At 57.3% G+C, this 18322-nt stretch overlaps 1 protein-coding gene across 3 annotated transcripts in view; it reads right to left on the reverse strand.

Moving 5' to 3' along the window:
- The window catches only part of ASAP3 (ArfGAP with SH3 domain, ankyrin repeat and PH domain 3), a 44897-nt gene that overhangs the window by 1364 nt on the left and 25211 nt on the right, over positions 1 to 18322 (reverse strand). The window contains exons 2-23 of one of the 3 annotated variants that reach the window (XM_075552221.1): positions 16798 to 16870; positions 16582 to 16727; positions 15803 to 15877; positions 14684 to 14733; positions 9187 to 9298; positions 9012 to 9097; positions 8626 to 8701; positions 8393 to 8479; positions 8113 to 8225; positions 6902 to 6971; positions 6449 to 6536; positions 5142 to 5190; positions 4846 to 5036; positions 4633 to 4766; positions 4351 to 4445; positions 4006 to 4183; positions 2709 to 2794; positions 2470 to 2585; positions 1976 to 2043; positions 1778 to 1885; positions 1481 to 1667; positions 501 to 714 (exon numbers count right to left, since the gene is read on the reverse strand). In XM_075552221.1, coding sequence (XP_075408336.1) covers positions 501 to 714; positions 1481 to 1667; positions 1778 to 1885; positions 1976 to 2043; positions 2470 to 2585; positions 2709 to 2794; positions 4006 to 4183; positions 4351 to 4445; positions 4633 to 4766; positions 4846 to 5036; positions 5142 to 5190; positions 6449 to 6536; positions 6902 to 6971; positions 8113 to 8225; positions 8393 to 8479; positions 8626 to 8701; positions 9012 to 9097; positions 9187 to 9298; positions 14684 to 14733; positions 15803 to 15877; positions 16582 to 16727; positions 16798 to 16870 — 2402 coding nt within the window. The remainder of the gene's footprint in view (positions 1 to 500; positions 715 to 1480; positions 1668 to 1777; positions 1886 to 1975; positions 2044 to 2469; positions 2586 to 2708; positions 2795 to 4005; positions 4184 to 4350; positions 4446 to 4632; positions 4767 to 4845; positions 5037 to 5141; positions 5191 to 6448; positions 6537 to 6901; positions 6972 to 8112; positions 8226 to 8392; positions 8480 to 8625; positions 8702 to 9011; positions 9098 to 9186; positions 9299 to 14683; positions 14734 to 15802; positions 15878 to 16581; positions 16728 to 16797; positions 16871 to 18322) is intronic. The other 2 variants (XM_075552227.1, XM_075552237.1) reach the window with 2 other exon arrangements.

An 18322-nucleotide genomic window follows, 5' to 3' on the forward strand; every position in this document is an offset into this window, starting at 1 on the left:
CTGTGACTTCTGTATGAGAGCTCCTCCAGGGGGAGGGAAGGACTTGGGGACAGAGCATGGTGGGGGCTTAGGGGGAGCGCACAGGCCCAAAAGGAGCTGGCCTCCAGAGTACTCTGGGGAGAGCCCCAGGTCTATGTCCCCAGTACCCCAAACTGACCAGTGTGCAGGGAAGGGAGAGGACTGACCCTTAGACTGGGGTTGGGGGTAGACTAAAGGCCTCACTCAGCCCCAGAATAAGTCACACAAGTGGCTCTGTGTCTTTTCTACTGTGACTTCAACAACCTGAATTCCAGGTACCTCTTGGCTCTCCAGGCCAGACCTGAGGGCAAGAGACTGTGTGGTGGCGAAGGGGCCCCGACACCCTCCACTTGAGAGCCAGCAGCAGTCCTGGCCTCAGCTGGAAAGTACCCCAGTATCCAGATAGGGGGCATTTGGGGTGGGGTGGGTGGACACTCAGAGGTCAGGGGACTTGCCCAGGCTGCAGTTGAGCCTTCACCAACCTGAACCTAACAGGGGGATACATCTCCCCAGGAGTGGTGCTGGGCAGAGTGGTGCTGGAGGGCTCCTGGAGGTGATCCTCACAGCTGGGTGGGGCCTGGCTGGGAGCCCTAGGTTCCAGGGGGCTTGTGAGACTGGAGGAAGAAGAGGCTGGGCTGTCCAGGCTCTCAGGGGTCCCAGGGGGCTCCGAGCTCAGGCTAGGGACTTCGGGACAATCTGGAATCAGAAGCGATGGAGCGTGGGATTAGTCACTGTGTCTGTCTGATCTATGGCGGCTCTCTTGCTCCCCACATTCCCCATGCTTTCCTCCCTTGGGTCATTCATTCACAATAGCCAGGGCCTCACTGACTCACTGTTTTGGGTCTGTCAACTCCCTCTCCTCAGCCTGGACCCTGCGGGCTGTCCCCCAGGGGGAGCTCAGATGCTATTCCCCCTGGGAAACAGTGTAGCCCCTGCTCCCACCTCAGCAGGACATTCAGTCTCCCTCCCTCTCACTCTTAGAAGACACCCCCCACCCCACCCCACCCCACCCCACTCAGTCAACAAATCGCTCTGGCGGATAGCCAGGCACTGTGGTGAGCGCTGGAGAAACGGCAGTGAACAGAACACCAGAGGCGCTGTCCCTTTGGGGTGCATAACCCATTAGGCCACTTTCCTCTCCTCCACTAGACTGGATCTCTAACTCTGGATGGCCTGGGCATGCTCGGATGCCCACAGGGCTTCCTTCCTCTGGGAGCCTGCCATCAGCCAGGCCTGGGTTAGAAGCCCACAGCAGAGATTTGCCAGCTGGGCCGCCTGGGCTTGCTACTGCACATTTCCTTTCCTGGAAGAGGGGGTAAGGGGCATGGGGGTGGCTAACCCGCATCTGGCAGGTGGCTATGAGGATGACAGGGGCGAGCACAGGCACGCTTAGCTCAGTGTCCCAGCACACAGTCGGCCCTCGATGAGTGGGCTCATGACCATTCTGGGTGCCCACGCATACCTCCACTGGTGTGTCCTACCCGCACCTGGCCCAGCACCCGAGAAGGGTTTTTCACGGGCAAGGGTGGGGGGACAGTCTCATTTGGGCTCCAAGGGGCGGCTGGGCCCAAGCTGGCGAGGGTCTCATAGGTCCTATTGCTGATGTCCAGCCTCCCGGTACGGCAGGCTGGGGACTTTGGAGGGCAGCGCTGCAGGGACAAAAGGGCAAAGTGGAGAGCCTGGTTGCTCCAGCTAGCCCCTCCCCATGCCAGGCCCAAGGTGGCACCCAGGGGCCTGTGGCTCAAGGTCTGCAACCCACCTTCTCCTCCTCATCCTCCTCACTGTCCGAGGCAGGCTCCGTGGGAAGTCCCCAGGGGTAGTCCACGTGCAGAGGGAAGGTGAGGGTCCCGGCCTGGGCCTGCTTCAGCTGCCACACACAAAGGCGTGCCGGTTCAGAGGGCCAGGGGCTCAGGGGGAGGATGAGTTGGGGGCCCTCCTCCCCTCCCCTGGGCCTCACCAGGTCCTCACACTCCTTGTGCTGCTTTCTCCTGGCCACGTCCAGAGCATTCTCTCCGGCTTCGTTCACTGTGAAGGGCAGAGTTGGGGCCAGGCGTTATAGCTCAGAGCTGAAGAGAGGCTCTGCGATCACACTGTCTGGTTGGAATCCTGGCCATGTGACCTTGGCCAAGTGACTGAGCCTCTATGGGTCTTCATTTTCTACGCTACAAAATGAGGTCGCTCCCTGCTGGGCGGTGAGGAGTTGGCGAGTGCATACACAGAGGCAGTGAGCAGATGGCCTCTCCCCCAGGTGCTTTCAGAAAGACTATGCAATGTGACCTTTTCCGCAGCCCCTTTTACAGACGAGGAAGCTGAGGTCGAGAGAGAAACAGATACATCCTCAAGGTTACAGAGCTGGGCAGAGGCAAGCCCAGGTTGGAACTCAGGTAGGTCTCTCTGTTTGCTCTGTGGGTGGGTGGGGAGGACCCGAGTGGGGAGGTGCTGGAGCCCCACCTGTGCCAGGCGACGCTCTCCCTTTCAGCAGCAGCTTCAGGCAGTCAGGCTGGTTGTAGAGGGCAGCACAGTGCAGGGCGGTGTTTCCATCTGGGGCCTTGGCATCCAGGTGACCACTGGGGGAAAGTCAAGGAGGCAGGCAGGTGAGACGGTCTGGGTCAGGGGGGAGAAGAACGAGAGGGAGGAGAGGAGGGTGGGGAGGCATGGGAGGGGCTGGTCAGAGAAGCAGGGGCTCTCACCCATTCTGGATGATGAAGTCCACCAGGGGCAGGGAGGCCTGGTTGGCAACTCTGACAGCCAAGTGCAGGGCGAGCTCTCCAGGTGCCTGAACACAGGTCCACACCTGAGTCTCCCCTAGCTTACTGTCCCCAACCCAGTATGAAGCTTTTGCTGGAGCTTTTGCTGCCCGGATGCCCCCAGCTCTGAAGCTGCCATACCCCTCAGACAGGAGACTGGCCAGATGGAACCCCTTCTTTGGGAAGAGGCTAAAGGGATTTCCTCGATGGGTCTTACTCCTCTGGTCCCCAGTAGAGGTGTTGCTTACATTTGTAATCTTGGTCCCGGGCTCCTCCCTCTCTGCTCCCTTTGCCCAAGACCCCTCTCACCCCATGCTTTCAGCTCCAAATCCTGACTGACCTCAGTGCTCACTGGAAAGGCCCACCAAGAGCAGCATGCCCCACCCACTGGTCCTGCTCTCCTTCTGGGGCCTAGTACATAGGAGGGCCCCACTTGTGACACCTAGTTCAGTAAGGTCCCTCGGTATTGCAAAGGACCTGTGTTCAGTTGCTAAGCTGAAAGTGGGTGTTTCAACCTACCCAGCAGCGCTTGGAAGAAAGGACAGGCTTTTTGTCAAGATTAGAGCCAAGAAAACCCTAGGTAGCAGTTCTACTTTGTAACATGGGGTTGCCGTGAGGTGGAATGGCCTTGACAGCAATGGAGGAACCCTGGTGCTGGGCTGCTAACTGCAAGGTTGGCGGTTCAAACCCACTAGCTGCTCTGAAAGAGAAAAATCAATCTGCCTGCTCCTGTGAAAAGTTAGACTCAGAAACCCTAGATAAGGTCCCTGTGAGGCGGAATTGATTCGATGGTAGGCGGTTTGCCAGAAAAGGGCTTTGGTTTAACCAGTCAGGAATGCCAGTTGATCCTGTCTTTCCTGTGTGACCTTTTTTTCCTGTTCCCTCACTCGGCTAGATTCCCGCTCTCATTTGATGTTTCTGTTTCTGGAAGAGCCAATGAAGTGGCCTTCCCTGCTCTGATCAGCCTGAGGAAAAAGCCAGCGACTAACAGCTACTGCACATCTGCCAGGCACCAAGCCCGTTCCCTGCCCCACTCAGTTTCATTCTCGCTTTGGCTCTGCGAGTGCTGTTATGAATCCACTTTGCCTGATAGGGCAGGAGCCTGCTCTGGACCGTGCAGCTACGAGAAGGCAGAGGCAGCCCCCACCCAAGGAGTGTGGGCAGAGGGAAGCCACAGCTAGTCCTGGAGGACCAGGATGGGGTGGGCTGAGTGGGAGTGGCCCTTGGAGGGGGTTCTCACCTGTCCCTCCGGCCCGAGCAGTGGTTGTCCAAAGTCTTGCCCATTAGCAAAGGCCTCCAGGACCGAGAGGAGGTCCCGGTTGTGGATGGCTGTCCAGAGTCTCTGAGGCTCCGGGGTGGCCCTGCGAGCAAACCTGTGCTCCACATACTTGGCCACAATGTAATCCCGGCGGAGGCTCCTGCCAACACAACCATGGTCTCAAAGTGAGGCCTGGCTTTCCCAGCTGGTCTCCTGAGCAAGGTCCTGGGGACCCCCTGGCTTGAGCCTCCCCTCTCTTCACACTTTCCACCCGCTAGCAGACCACCTCCCCCAGCCAGGGCGTCCTCCAGCTCAGCTTCCTCTTACATGTCACTCTCAGCGGAAGGTTTCGGGCCCCCATGGGAGGGTAGCTGGGCCTCCATGACCTCGTTGAAGCAAGCATTGCCCATGTTCAAGGCTATCTGGGGTGGTGGGGAGAATAGGGGGGGGGGAGAGACTGTGTGGCTGGGCAGCGCCCTCTGGTGGGACACCCCTCCACAAGTTCTGCCCCTGGCTGCCCTCCCTGTCGAGGCCACCCTCTCCTTTCTGGATGGGCCAGATCCTGTCCCACCACGCAGCTCACTGGCCTGCGTCCCTCCAGAGCCTCACCAACAACTCGGAGGGGCCCAGCAGGTCCAAGGTGAGGGAGTGCATGCGTGAGAAGCGGACGCCCAGCTCGCGGTGGACTCCGGAGCACCGGATGCAGGTGAGCACGCCCAGGTTGGTGCTGAGCCACGTGGGGTCTGCAAGGGAGAGCAGGTCGCCCTGGGGAAGCAGCTCCTCCGCCCACTTGCCCTCCCCGTGGCCCAGCCCAAGACGAACCTGGAGCTCCACAGTCGCAGCACTGCCCGTTCCCGGGCCTGCTCTTCACCTCTGCCAGAAGCAGCTTCGGGAGGTCCCGAGTTTCTCCGTCCTGGCCCGGCCCGCCACCATAGGGCCCTGGGCCGCCCGGCTCCCCGAGGAAGGCGTTGCTCAAGGCTTCATCCTTGCTGTTCTGCAGTACTGATACCCACCTGCAGAGGGTGAGAGGGCGATGTGGGCGGGAGAACCTAGTTGTGCGCGCTCGCATCCTGCACAGAGGCTGCGGGTTAAAGGAGGCTGGCTGTAGGGACACTCACGCCTCACACTCGTGTTCGTCCTCCGTCTGGAAGTGGTAGATCCGGTTGTCTGTGGGGGGAACAGGGCATCAGGCCCACAGAACTCTCTGGTGGCAGAGAACTCCCAGGTCTAGATGGAGCCTTTGTCCCTGGGGGCCAGGGTCTCCCACACCAGAGGGGGAGGGGAATGTATGCTTCCCAGAAGTCCCTCACAAGATGGAAGCCACCCTCTGTCTGAAAGCTCTAAGGCAGGGGTGGTCTCCCAAGACGGGACGCCCACCCACTTGAGAGGCAAGATTTTCCTCTCCACTACCTCACTCAACCCACCCCACAGCCTCCTGTCTAGTCTCTCCGTTTCCCACCTCTCCCCTCTTCCACCAGGTTGCCTGGCTTAGGGTTCAGTTTTAATCTTCGTACTCCCTAGGTCTAAGACCTCCCGTGGCTCCCTACTGCTAGCAAAGGAGGCCTGGTCTTATAGGAGCATTCCCAGGCTGCCACCTCCCACTGCTCCTGGTTGATCCTGCCACTCTGGCCCAACTGGCCAGACCCACTCTCCTGCCTCTGCGCCTTCCCCTAGGCCAGTTCTATCTGCTCAATGTCCTCCCCAACGTCTACATTCTACATGCGCTTCCAAACTCCAGTGTCGTCTCCTGCAAGCAGCTGTGCATTCCCGATTCCCCACAGCAAGATGCATCTTGCTGCTCTCCCACCATTGAAGGTCCTATCAACATCTCTCTCCAGGTCTTCAACCCTGGGTGTTTACCACACACATGGCCAGAGCTCCCTCCCTGAGGGTGAGATCTAGACCTGCCTCAGGCTGCACCCAACCCCAGGTAAAGTAGGGCTAAACGCCACAAAGGAAGAAAGTGTAAAACAAATCAAGAATAAAAATTTGAATGTAAAGTTTTCCCAATGCCCGCAAATACATTTGCAGAAAGAATCATTATTTCACGTGGGTGCGTTTTAATGTTCAGTGTAACACAGGATGGAAGCTCTAAAATGAGGACCAGGGTCTAAGGAGAGTTGATCCCTGTGGTAGAAGCTGTTTGATGAACACGAGGGAACTGGACCTAATTGAAGTCTCCTAAGAGCTGCGAAGGGAGCCCTCGGGGAGAAGTAGTTAGGTGTCAGCAGTTCGAAATCACCAGGCGGTCCAAGGGAGAAAGACAAGGCTTTGAACTCCCATAAAGAGACACCCACAGGGGCAGTTCTCCCTGCCCTACAGGGTCGCTGTGAGTCCAAATGGACTCAAGGGCAGTGAGTTGGGTTTGGGGGAGCTGCTGGTTCCCATAGAAGAGCCCTGCAGCAGCGGGGCAGGGCCCACTCACGGGTCACCAGGTCGAAGCACTTTTTCTCCTCAGGGTGTGGCTTCACTTGGCAGGTCAGCAGGGTCAGCTTCACTGGGGGCCGATTCACCTGTGGGAGTTTGGGAGTGGACCATGGACATGTTACTGTTAGCCTCAGCACCCTAGCCTGTTCATCGGGCCGAATAGTCCTGTCCCAGCTGATGGCTCCCCTTCCCCGGCTCCTCCAGGACATGGGGTGTGGATGCGCACTAGGCCCGAGCTTTGGCTCCCCTCCTTCCTCTCACTCAGCGTCTGCAGCTCCCTTGATTCAGGTCTATCCCTACACATCTGCCTTCCAGGGAAGAGATAAGCTCCAAGCGGCCTCCCAGCCTCCCGTCTTGGAACTAGTCTTGAGAGGGTGGGCTCAGTACTTGTCTGCTCAGAACATTATGAGGGGAGCCCCCCCACCTTGTCCCGAGGCTCCCCCCTCCTCACCATGCTGTGTGAGATGGTCAGGCAGCCGTACTTAACCCCACACTTCCTTTTCTGCCAGACTCTGCGAATTCTAGGACCCAGAAAAAGAGGTCATTACCCAAAGGTGACACCTACTTCCCCCATATCTGACAAGAGTCCTGAACCAGGTCCCAAGCCCCACCTGTACAGCCTCCAACCACATCCTTCCACCTCTGCTCCCTGGACCCAGGAAGCTTCCAATCTGATGGGTGAAACATAGGCCCAACCACTGGGGATTTTTTTTTTTAATTAACAAAAACTTTTCATTAGAAATCTGGAGATAATCAACGAAAGCTTACATGACATAAATTAAGGTTCATCTAAATCCATGCAACAGACTAAGATGTAGCTAATAAAAATAATGTTCAGGGGGGAGGAAGCATACATAGCATGGCTTTCATCTATAAGACATCCAATAAACACGCATTTTCAGAGGGGAAGAGGCCTTGTAGGACACATGCCAGAATGCTTGCCTTTAAATACTTCAGCGTGGAGTGGCATAATCAAAACCCCCAAAGCAAACCCACTGCCACCGAGTCCTTTGTGACTCAGCGACCCCACAGGACAGAGTCCAGCTGCTGCAGCGGGCGTCCTCGCACATGGAGCAGTGTTGTTGGCATTGCTGCATGGATTAGGTGTGTCAGTTCAGTCAGAGGAAAAGAACTGTGCAAGCTGGGGATTCCTATCTTCAAGGGGGTGGTGTCACTTGACCCTTTCAGAGTCTGTGGGCCTATGGAGGTTTTGCAGACGTAACCTTGGAGTAAGAGCTGGTTAGTAAGTCAACATGTGACACTATCCCATAAGGGCCTGTGTGTTCTCTAGACGACTGGTGACTTTAAACCACCACAGAGCAAGGCACAGCCAGCACTTTCATTTCCGGGCACATCCAGTGTATCGCATTGGGGGCAGATGGGTGGGGGGTGCAGGTGGCTGTGGACGTAGGGACTGTTCCCTGAGTACTGGCTGCGGCTCTGCTTCTTCCTAAAGAACAACCAGCTATCTTGAGCCGACGTTCACCTGCTCGGATGTGCAGGACAATCTAGGATTTGGATGATTCCACTTTGCCTGTTGAACCTGGAACCCTGAGAGTCTGCACAGGTGTTGAGGGCAGTCCCTTTGGGTACTCCCCCAGCCCTGCCAATGACCAGCTGTGCGACCTTGGGTCAGTCACTGAAGCTCTCTGAGTCACTTACCCATCACTCTTCTTGTACAGAAAGCCCACCTTCTCCGTCCCAAACTGCTTGTTGCCCTGGTGCTGCTGGATGTTGTAGCTGCCTCCCGAGTTCTTGTGGCCCAGATTCTCCTGCTCCTCGGACAGGCAGAGAGCCCTCCCTCAGGCATCTGGCTGGGAAGAGCCCCATCCTGCAGGTTTCTCCCTCACGGAGGCCTGGCAAGGGGGACCCAAGGACTCTCCTCCCACTGCTGGGCCCTGGGGACGGACATTTGCTTTGGGATGACTCAGGGGAGGCAGACCTCTTTGCTCTCGAGCTGTAGTGACCCCCGGAGGGAGTCGCGGAGTTGGGCCAGCTTCTGCAGCTCCTCCTCTTGGGCTTGGCGCAGCTGTGGGTAGAGGGCAGGATGCCACCATCAGCCCACTGGGGTCCCGGTACAGAGCACAGACCTGCAGTAAGAGGGCCATGGCCTCGAGATCTGTGCAGGGGCCAGCTCCTTCACTCCAGGGGCTTTCTAGAAGCCCAGGGACCTACCGTGTGTACTGAGGCCGCCAGCTTCTCGATGAAGGGAGCCAAGCTCTGAGCAGCCTTCCAGCCATCTTGGAAAAAGCTGAATGGTGTCAGGGGGCCACACAAGGGACCAGAGAGAAAGGAGAATAAGCGGGGAAGTCTGAGCATGGGAGGGAGCTGCTGTACGGCTGTCTAGAGTAGGCACGCTGGATCAGGCTGGTTCCAATCCCACTGTGAGCTGGGGTATAGCACCAGGCCTGAAACTGGTGAGCACTCAGCTGAGTGGAGTAGCATCCTCTGGCCCTGGCAGCCTGTGGAGCCGGCTTTGTTGGGGGTTACCCAAAGGGCTATGGGGCCAGGGATGGGGAGTGGTGAGCCCCAGCACCCTGGGTCCTCAGGGAGACACCTACTTGTGCTGGGCATGGAAGAACTTGATGAGGCTCTGCAGAAAGTCAGGCCCTTGCTTCACCTGGCTCTCGCCCGCTTTGAGCAGGTACTAGGAGGGGTGAGACAAGCTGTATGATGGGGGCTGCAGAGCCCATCCCAGCCTGCAGAGCCCGCCCCTCACGCCTGGAGCGCCCTCACCTCACACATGTGCAGCTGGAAGGTGTGCCGTTCTCTCTGCGTGTCCTGGGCCACCTCCCCGAAGCTCCCACCTGCTGCCCTGGCCCGATCCCTCTCCTTTTCCAGTCTGACCCTAGGACCCAAGGAAAGAAGGCCCCTCAGGTCACACCGTCCCTACATCTCTGATCAGCCACAGACGCCTTAGAGGGCGGGGGTACTGGCGGACCACAAAGCCCTCCGATGTGCCAGCCGGGCATAGTGGTGACCGAGGCAGAGACAGGAAACAGGCACCCTTGTGGGGGGAGATGCAAATCCAATCACAACAGAGCCAGAGCTATGGGAGCCCAGAGTAGGGGCGTGATCCGGCCTTGCCCTGAACCGGGTACGGGTGTCTGAGAAGGCTGGCTGCAGGATCAGGCGGTGTGGCAGCCTGGAGTGCAGAGATGGGAGGGAGTGGTTCCCAATGAGGTGCCAGAGCATGTGGGGCCTGGGTAGTGGTGATCTGCCTCACGGTGAGCCCACGCGCGCAGAGCAGAACTGTTCCAGGGGGTTTCCAAAGGCTGTCAGCTTTGGGAAGCAGCCCCCAGGCTTTTCTTCCAGGGTACCACTACGAAGTTGGACCGGCCATCCTTTCCATTAGTCACCCAGTGATGAATCATGTGAGCCCCTGGGGCTCCAGTAAGAGCCTGGTAGTGCTAAGCCCAAAGTCGACAGCTCAAACCCACCAGAGGCGGTCTGCTTCCCTAAAGAGCACCCTAAGAAGCACATGGGGCAGGTCTACTGGGCGCGGACTCCACAGCGCACCACAGGGGCTCCGGTGAGGAGCCTAATTCAGACTGCTCACTATTGAGGTGCTTGATCTTTAGCCCAAGAGCACTAGGATTTGGGGCTTTTAATGCAGGAATGTGAGGAGCTCAGATAGGGCAGGGTGGGAGTGGGGGGACAGTCTGATTTTGCAGGAGGGAGTCAGATAGTGGGTAAGGAGACCTGAGAGCACCTCCGTGCGTGCCTCTGCGTCCACGGAGCTTTCCACGGGCGGCTTCAGAAGGTCTCTGTCCTTCTCGAGTAAAGCCCTGTTTGGTGGCAGAGCCTCCCCTGTGGATCTCAGGGCCTCTGTTCTCCCGCTCTGAAGAGGGGGGCGCTGTGTGCACACGGTGGCCTCGAAACTCCACGCCCATCCGACTGCCCACTGCCAGGAGAGTATTCCCACATTTGGGCTGGGTACATGTGGGCACGAAGCTCTATGGTGATGTCTTAATAGCACTGCCGCCCAGCGGGTGCCTGTCCAGCACAGGGGAGGCAGCCCAGGGCTTACTATGGGGTCTGCTGCTCACTAGCTGCAAGCTTTCACCAGGCCGTGGTTTTGAATTTGGACAACGGGAGGGTCCTGTGTGCACCCAGATGAGATGAGATGAAGGACTTAGCACACAGAAGACAGCAGCTTTTACTGTTTGTGGTCTTTCAGCCTCAGTTTTCTGTCCACTGAAGACGCGATGGTACGGAGGTCCTTTGGGGCAACAGGCTCTGGGCCTTGTTGAGGCTAGTCCTTGGGACCGATGAACATATGCAGAGCCTGTCTCTGGCAGCCCGTCGCTGTGAAGCAGGGTCTCCAGGCTGGCCCTGCTGACCCTGGGGGTTGCCCTGTGCGTTGTAGAAAGCTAACTGCATCCCTGGCCTCTCTCAGGGGCATCTGAAGATGAATGCGCAGCAGCAAGGGGAGCCGACGACCCTCAGACGCAACGGTGCAAACATTTCGGATGTGAGGCGTATGCTCATTTCCTTTGAGTGTGTTGCAGCAGGAGGAACGAACAGTGGGTTAGAAGGGCTGAAATGCCAGTTAGTAAGAGGCCATCATGGCCGGGGAAGGGCACCGGGAGGGGGCTTTGACAAGCTGCTGGGAAAATCCCCCTATCTCTTCACTCCATTTTCCCCTGGATGTTTTGAAGTCTCCTTGTATGGCAATAATTGAATTACTCTCCAGGGGTCGGAACAAGCACTCCTAGTGGCTACAGGAGGCCAAGGAATCCTGCACTAGCCACCAACCACAGTGCCTTGAACCTAGTTTAGGTGCCACCCCACCTGTGATGCCAACCTTCCCGCCTGCCTTCCACCCAAACCAACCCCCTGCTGTCCTTGGCCTCGGTGCCAATACTCTCACTGGGGCAGTACCACTTCGAGTGACCACTCCTCCTCGGGCCTCATTTCTTGCCTGACAGACCTGTGGAGTCCACCTGCTTCTGCTCCTGCGACTCTGGGGATCATGACCGTCCCGGTCCCTGTCCAGGAGGATACATCTGCCAGCGGGTATAAAAGGCTTGTCACAGTGCCAGGAGCACGAGAAGCTTTGACTGAATGCTAGCTGTTATTACTAGTTAGGAGTTTTGAGCACTAGTTTTATGCCAGGGGGTCTGGCAGGCCTTCCCGCAAGGGGTGGCAAGAAGCATGCGCCCATTTTGCAGCGTGCAGCCCAAGGCTCGGCGGTAACAAAGGGACTTGTCTAAGTCACACACAGCTCTTAAGTGATGGCGCCAGGATCTGAACTCGGGGCTGACTAGAGTTAGAGCCTGGAGCAGCCGTGGTCAGTGATCCAGTCTTGTTGCCTCCCTCTCACTGGTGACAGTTAACCCGTGTCTTCTCTGAGGCACCACAGATAGGGATGGATGATAAAGCCGAGAACTAAATTGGGGCAGTGGCTTGCCCAGGACCATGAACTTGCCTGGGAAACACTCGCAACAGAAGCCTGGCCTCCTGCCTCTCTGGTCTCCCTGTGCTAGCCTAGGCTAGCCTCAATTCTGGCTCAATCAATACCCGTTGAAGTGAAGTGCTGGGCACTTGGATGCATTGCCCTCATTTCATTCCCACATCAACCCTACAAAGTATGGTTGGCCCCGTTCAACAGATGAGGAAACATCTAGACGAGCCTATACACACTCAGCCCCTCCACAGCGCCTCAGGGGCAGTCCCAGGGTCAAAAGAGAACCCTTCTCCTAAATGGGCAGCCAGGGGTGGGGCTCCTGAAGGTATCTGACAGATGCCATCAGGGCCCTGGGCCTTATCGGCTGCTGCCCAGACTGGTTTGGTGAGAACGAGATGGCATTACACAGCGATGCATGCATGCTGGGATCTGGCTGGCTCTGGAGCGCCCATGAACAGCAGTGGGGTGTGAGTTGAATGGTGTCCCCTTAAGAGGTGTTCAAGTCCCAACTTTCTGGACCTGTGCCTTTGCCTTCCTGGAAACTGGGTATTTCTTCGCAGATGTACTCAGGTTAAAGTGATGTCCTGTGTCAGGAGGGTGGGCCTGAACCTAGTACCTGGTGTGCTGGGAAGAGGAAAACTTGAACACAGAGATACAGACACGCAGTGGGCAGAGAGCCACTCGGGCCAAGGCAGAGACTTCCATAGCCCCCCAGAATGCCAAGGCAAGCCAACGGTCCCCAGCAGCCTCTGGAGCACTGGGAAGAAGTCCAGCCCTGCAACACCTGAGCTTGAATTTCAAGGCAGAAGACGCGTGAGAGGGACTCAATCTGCGGGGTCAAGCCACATCATCTGTGGGAGGCCAGTCCTCCCCACAGATTGACCCTTGTGCTGGCACGCAGGGCCCACCGTGTGCAAGTGCACAGTAGGACCCAGGAGATCACTGTGCCTGCAGGCAGCGCATTGGACACAGAGACTCGGGGCTCCAGGTCCGGCCCTGTCACCAACTCATGGAGTAAACTGAGCCAGCCTGTGACCCAACAATAAAATGGAATCTTCTTGAAACGAGTCTGCCAGGCAAGTTCAGTGTATACACCTGGCCCAAGCAACGCTGTGTGGGGAAGGTGGGTGGGGTGGGGCTTGTTCTGGCCAGATGTCAGACGATGCCCTGCAAAGCTAAGGGCCTAGTCAAGTAACCCAGAAGGATGAGGCCGTGAGGGGAAAGGGAGGCCGTGTCTCAGCACAACTCCCTGGCTCTCCCAGGAGAACAGACAGCCCCAGCCCACCCCAGGCAGTGATGAAGCACTGGCAGAGACACCCCCACAGCCCCCACCACAGGGCTGACATGTGAAGATTCTATTGGGAGGAGGGGACATGCCTTGCTTCAGACATAGGGAAGTCCCATAGATTTAAAACAGTTTCCCAAAGTAGGCGGCCCCGCCCCAGGGTGCTGCTGGACCAGTCATGGGAGGGAGGCTGTGAAAGCAGATCGCTGTGCTGTCTCCTGAATGATGGCTATCCAAAGTTTCTAACTGCCAGGGGAACCTATGGTCTGCGATCTGGGGCAAGAATGAAAAGCCCAGGGTCTACTTCTTGAACTTGACCCAACAGAAAATACTAGGAGTGGGCGCAAGCTTTATTCCCCAGTGGTTATGGCTGTCGTTTGCTGCTGTTGAGTGGCCCTGTGTACACTGTGCTCCATGCCAAGTGACTGCTCCAGTTTAGTTCTCGGCTTACTTATGAGATCTTAGAGGACAGAGGTGAACTGCTCTGTATCTGGGCGTCTGCAACTGTACATCCTGAGAGGAGCAAACAGCCTCATCTTTCTCCTTTGAAGCGGCTGGTCGGTTTGAACTCTTGGCTTTAGGGTTATCAGCCCAATGCCTAAGCTGCACTACCAGAACTCCTTTCCCTAATGATAGGGAGGATTAAAATCATGTTGTAAAAGACTAAGAATGAAGTAGAAAGATGGTCACGATGTACTTTTTGTCAGACAGACAAAATATAGCTGGTGAGTGATCTAGAGATCCCACGTGTGGAGCACACAGGCGGCCTCGGCACGACCACCCCTGGGCCGTTCTGTGTCCCACTCAATGTTTACAGATACTGCCTGGGGATGGTGGGGGATGGGGGGGAGTGCCACTGGGTCAGTGCCAACTCATAGCAGCCCTAGGCACAAGGAAAGGAAACACTGCCAGGTCCTGCGGCACCCTCGCAATTGGTGCTGTTTGTGATGCCTTTGAATGACGGTGCTGGCAAAGCGTACGGCCTGCCAGAAGAACACACACATCTGTCTTGCTGTGAACATGTCATCGGGAGGGGCCAGTCCCTGGAGAAGGGCATCCTGCCTGGTAGAGGGGCAGTGAAAAAGAGGAAGGCCCTCAGCAAGACAGACGGCCACAGTGGCTACAGCTATGGCTCACAGATACTTCTTAGTGTGAAAGAGGGGCAAGAACCCCAGGTCTGCCTCTGCCTTGGGCAAATGACTTAACCTCCCTGATCATCTGACTTCTCCTCTGACAATTGGAAGACTAATTATCTCCCTCCCAGGGAGGGGTGAACTGAGGACAGGGATCAGCACATAAATGCGTTCAGTAGATGGTAGCTTCTTTCCGTCTATACCCACGGCTGGCATCCCTGAGCCGATGGACCTGCTCAGCCTTGAGCCCCTCTCCCCTTTGGGGGCCTCCGGATGCCAGCCGGGCCGGAACATAACGTGCCCTGTCAACACCCGTAGGGAGCGGGAAGCTGTGCACTCTGGGTGCATGTAGCACGGCGTAAGCAGGGCGCTCCCGGACAGCCCACCCTGGCTGCGGCCACTTACACTTTGGCTTCGTAGTCCTTCCACGCCTTCTCCAGCTGCTTTTTTGAATCCTGAGGTGAAAAAGAACAACTGGCTCAGCAGAGCACACGGGCTCCGGAGTAAGCAGTATGGCTTGCTAGCTGTAGGGGCGCCTCACCTGCCGGTTGCTGCTCTGAGCCTTACTCTACCCAGCCCTGCTCCTTTGGCCCTGATCCCAAATCCGTCCCTGAACCTGACCCTAAACCATCCCAACCGGCCCCAATTCGCAGGGCCCAGTGTCTTCTCCCACCAAAACTCCTCCTCCTCCTCACAGTTGCCAAGAACCAGTCAGGTTTGGTGGGCTCTGGCCTGGGGGGTGGGCAGCTGCTGGTTCCTCAGAAGATGGAGATGAGCCATGCGGAAGATGGAAGGAGGAAGATGGGACTGCTGCCCTAACCTGCTCCCACCCTTTTCTCCTCTCAGCGGGAAGATCCAGGTTGAGAAGCCTGCTCAAGGCTACTGTGCCAACCAGCGAGACCCAGCTGCCCCCAGCCCAGCTTGCCCGGGCCCCACCCAGCTGGGCTGCGCACACCCTTGGCCTCCCAGGTGCCCCAGTCAGCTACGTGCAAAAGCTGCCTGTCTGGTTTGGGTGGTTCCCAGGCTGCTGCCCAGTGGAGGGCAGGGAGGAGCCCTCTGCGGGGAGGACAGCTGCTCCCCTGAGCCTTCTAGGGCAGACTTCCCAGGGAGATTATTCTCTCACCTTCTTTGAGCTCCACTCTGCCTGCAGCCAGGGGCTGCTAGACACAGGGAAGCGCAGCCCAGGCATAGGGGTCAGGAGTCCTCCATTCCCACATTGGCTCCTCCACGTACTAACAGCTTCCTCCCCTCCCTGAGCCTCAGTTTCCTCAGCTGCAAAGTGGGGTGACTCCCTATAGAGCCTGTCTCCCAGGGTCACTGTAAGCATGAGGCATTTCACATGAGGGCCCGGGAGACAGAAGGTCAGCTGCCAGAGGCTGACCCAGAGCCCAGTCTAGTCCTAATCCTCTCAGGGTCAGCAATAGCGACAGCCCATGGACAACTCTGCCAGCCCTGGGGTCCACTGCTCAGCCCTTCCCCGCCATCTCACTGTGTCTGTGCCCCCTGCCCCACTCAGAAGCTCACCTGTCGCCCATCCCTCAGTTGTCCCTTCAACAAGCTGTCCAGGGGGAAAGAGACAATGTTGTTCAGGTTCTGAACCTGGAAAGAGACGATAGCCCCACAACCTTGGGTTACGGTCTGTTCAGCCCCCAGGGGTTCAGAGTGAAGCATCATGAGGCCGGGGGTGGGTGGGAGCAAGGAGGCCAGACAGAGAGAGAGACACACACACACACACACACACACACACACGCAACAAGGGGAGGACAGCAGGGAAGACAGGCGACTGCCAGGACTATCCTGGGTAGGCGCTCCCTCAGCTCCCCAGTTCAGGACACCCCAACTTCTCTCTCAAGGCACGAAAGCCTGTGGGGGCGTGTGCAGGAGCCGAGAGGCTTGCAGAGAACAAAGTGGAGGCAACTGGAAAGGCGGAGAGTGATGAGGAAAGGTGGTGGCAGCAGTCAAGGCTCAAAGGTGACACCCGGAGCCCAGCCTGTCCCATCCTTCCCCGGACCCCCTCCAGGGGCCCTCGCCCACTCGAGTCCTCTGCTGCCCTCGGTGGACCCCAGCACTACAGCAGCAGAAGCGGGGGCAGGAGAGACAGAAGAATGGTTCAAGAAGCAGAGGGAGGGGGATAATGCAAAGGGTGGGTCAGAGCTGGTGGAGGGAGCTCAGGTCATGGGTCAGAGGTCATGGAAGACGGCAGAAGCCAGGAACCTAGGCCTTCCTTAGCCAGGGCCTCAAGACCACTTGATTGACCCTGGGCCTGGGCTACAGGCGGGTTGAGGGAGGTGAGGGGGCCTCACCAGGTTCTTGAAAAGTGCAGTCACTTCCCGAGTGAACACAGCCAAGTTCAGGAAGCCTGTGGATAGCTCGTGGCTGTTTTGGGACAGGTGGCTGTTGCCCAGGGATTCCACAGCCTCTCGGTACTGTTCTTCGTTCTCCACGTGGCCTGTGGAGGGAGGGCGGGAGCTCAGGGGAAGCTCCAAGCTGGGCCCGGTGGGCAGGGCTGTCGCACTTACCAAGGCCGGAGCTGTGAATGGCCCGAACTGACTTCTTGATTCTCTGCAGGATGGCTTGGTCTCCTTCCAGGCTCTGGAAGCAAATGTGGACGGTCAGGGCCACTGAGCTGGATAGGGGATGCTCCTTCCTCCAGACACACACAGCGTTTTCTGCTGGCCACTGGAACACCTATCCAGAGGCCCCCTGAACCCCCGCCACATAAACACCACACCCCATTTCTACTCTTCCCATCCAGGCTCCATGGAGAGCTCAGAGTCAGCATGTCGCCACAAAGACCCCAACTCCACGACAGGCCAAGCAAACAGAGATCCCGGGGCCCCTGGTACGGACCCGAGGAGGATGCCCAGCTGGCCACTGACTAGTGTGTGGGTCCAGATGCATCTGCTAGGGCAGCGGTTCTCAACCTTCCTCAGGCCGCGACCCTTTCATACAGTTCCTCATGTTGTGGTGACCCCTCAACCATAACATTATTTTGGTTTAAAAAATATATTTTTGTTGCTACTTCATCACTGTAATTTTGCTAGTTATGAATCAGGCAACCCCTGTGAAAGGGTTGTTTGACCCTCAAAGGGGTTGCAACCCACAGGTTGAGAACCGCTGTGTTAAGGTCTCTTGAGCCTCAGGAGCTCTACGCACCAGGGACTCACCAAGGTTAATAATCTAAGATATCTGTACAGAGATTAGCAAGAGAGACAGCTGGGGACACATGTGCTCAGTCTTTCAGTCCCAGGCTCAAAGAACAGCCTTGGGAGGCTGAGGAGGAAGAGCTAACCCTGTGACAGGCGGTGAGGGGTTTGGGTGTCCAAGGCACAAAAGAGGGTAGAGAGTATGCACCCACCACCACTGGGGAGACTGCAGGGGCCGAGGTACAGGGGCCAGACTCTGGGGAAAGTAGGATGGCAGGACAAGAAGCAGGACGCACGTGTCCGGGGGGCGGGCACAGACAGGCCAGTGCACAGACACACTCCCTCCTTCAATGGGGGGTGGGGGGTGGAAGCTGCCAACCTCATGGATTGAGAATGAAATGCAGCTAACTTAGAAATGATTGAATGTCTACTGGATCCACAAGACTCACCACTCACTGGTCTGTGATCCTCCTGCACTCAGCGTCATTGCATGTGTTGCGTGAGTCTGAAGAGGAACTTACAGACTGGTGTTGGACATATGGGCTAATATAGGACTTATGGACTTGAGCTACACCGGGCTGGGATGTTTTCTGAATGTATGATTGCTCTTTGATATAAAGAAATGATTGAATGTCAGAGCTGAATGAAACCCATGAGCCTACAGCTGAGAAACTGAGGCCGCAGGAAGGAAAGGCCTGGCCTGGAGCCTCGCTGTGGGGTTGCTGTGGAGCTGGGCTTTCCGGGGCTGTCCCACGAGCTGCTCCCCAGGAGGAGGTGGAGGAGGCGGTCTGCTCCTGTACAGATGTACATCTCCAGCTCTATGGGGTGGCTGTGAGTGAGACCCAACGAGGCGGCAGTGGCTGGGTGAAGAGCCGGGATGTCCTTACTGGAGAGGCAC

Source organism: Tenrec ecaudatus, chromosome 1 (genome assembly GCF_050624435.1).
Source record: "Tenrec ecaudatus isolate mTenEca1 chromosome 1, mTenEca1.hap1, whole genome shotgun sequence".
NCBI lineage: Eukaryota > Metazoa > Chordata > Mammalia > Afrosoricida > Tenrecidae > Tenrec > Tenrec ecaudatus.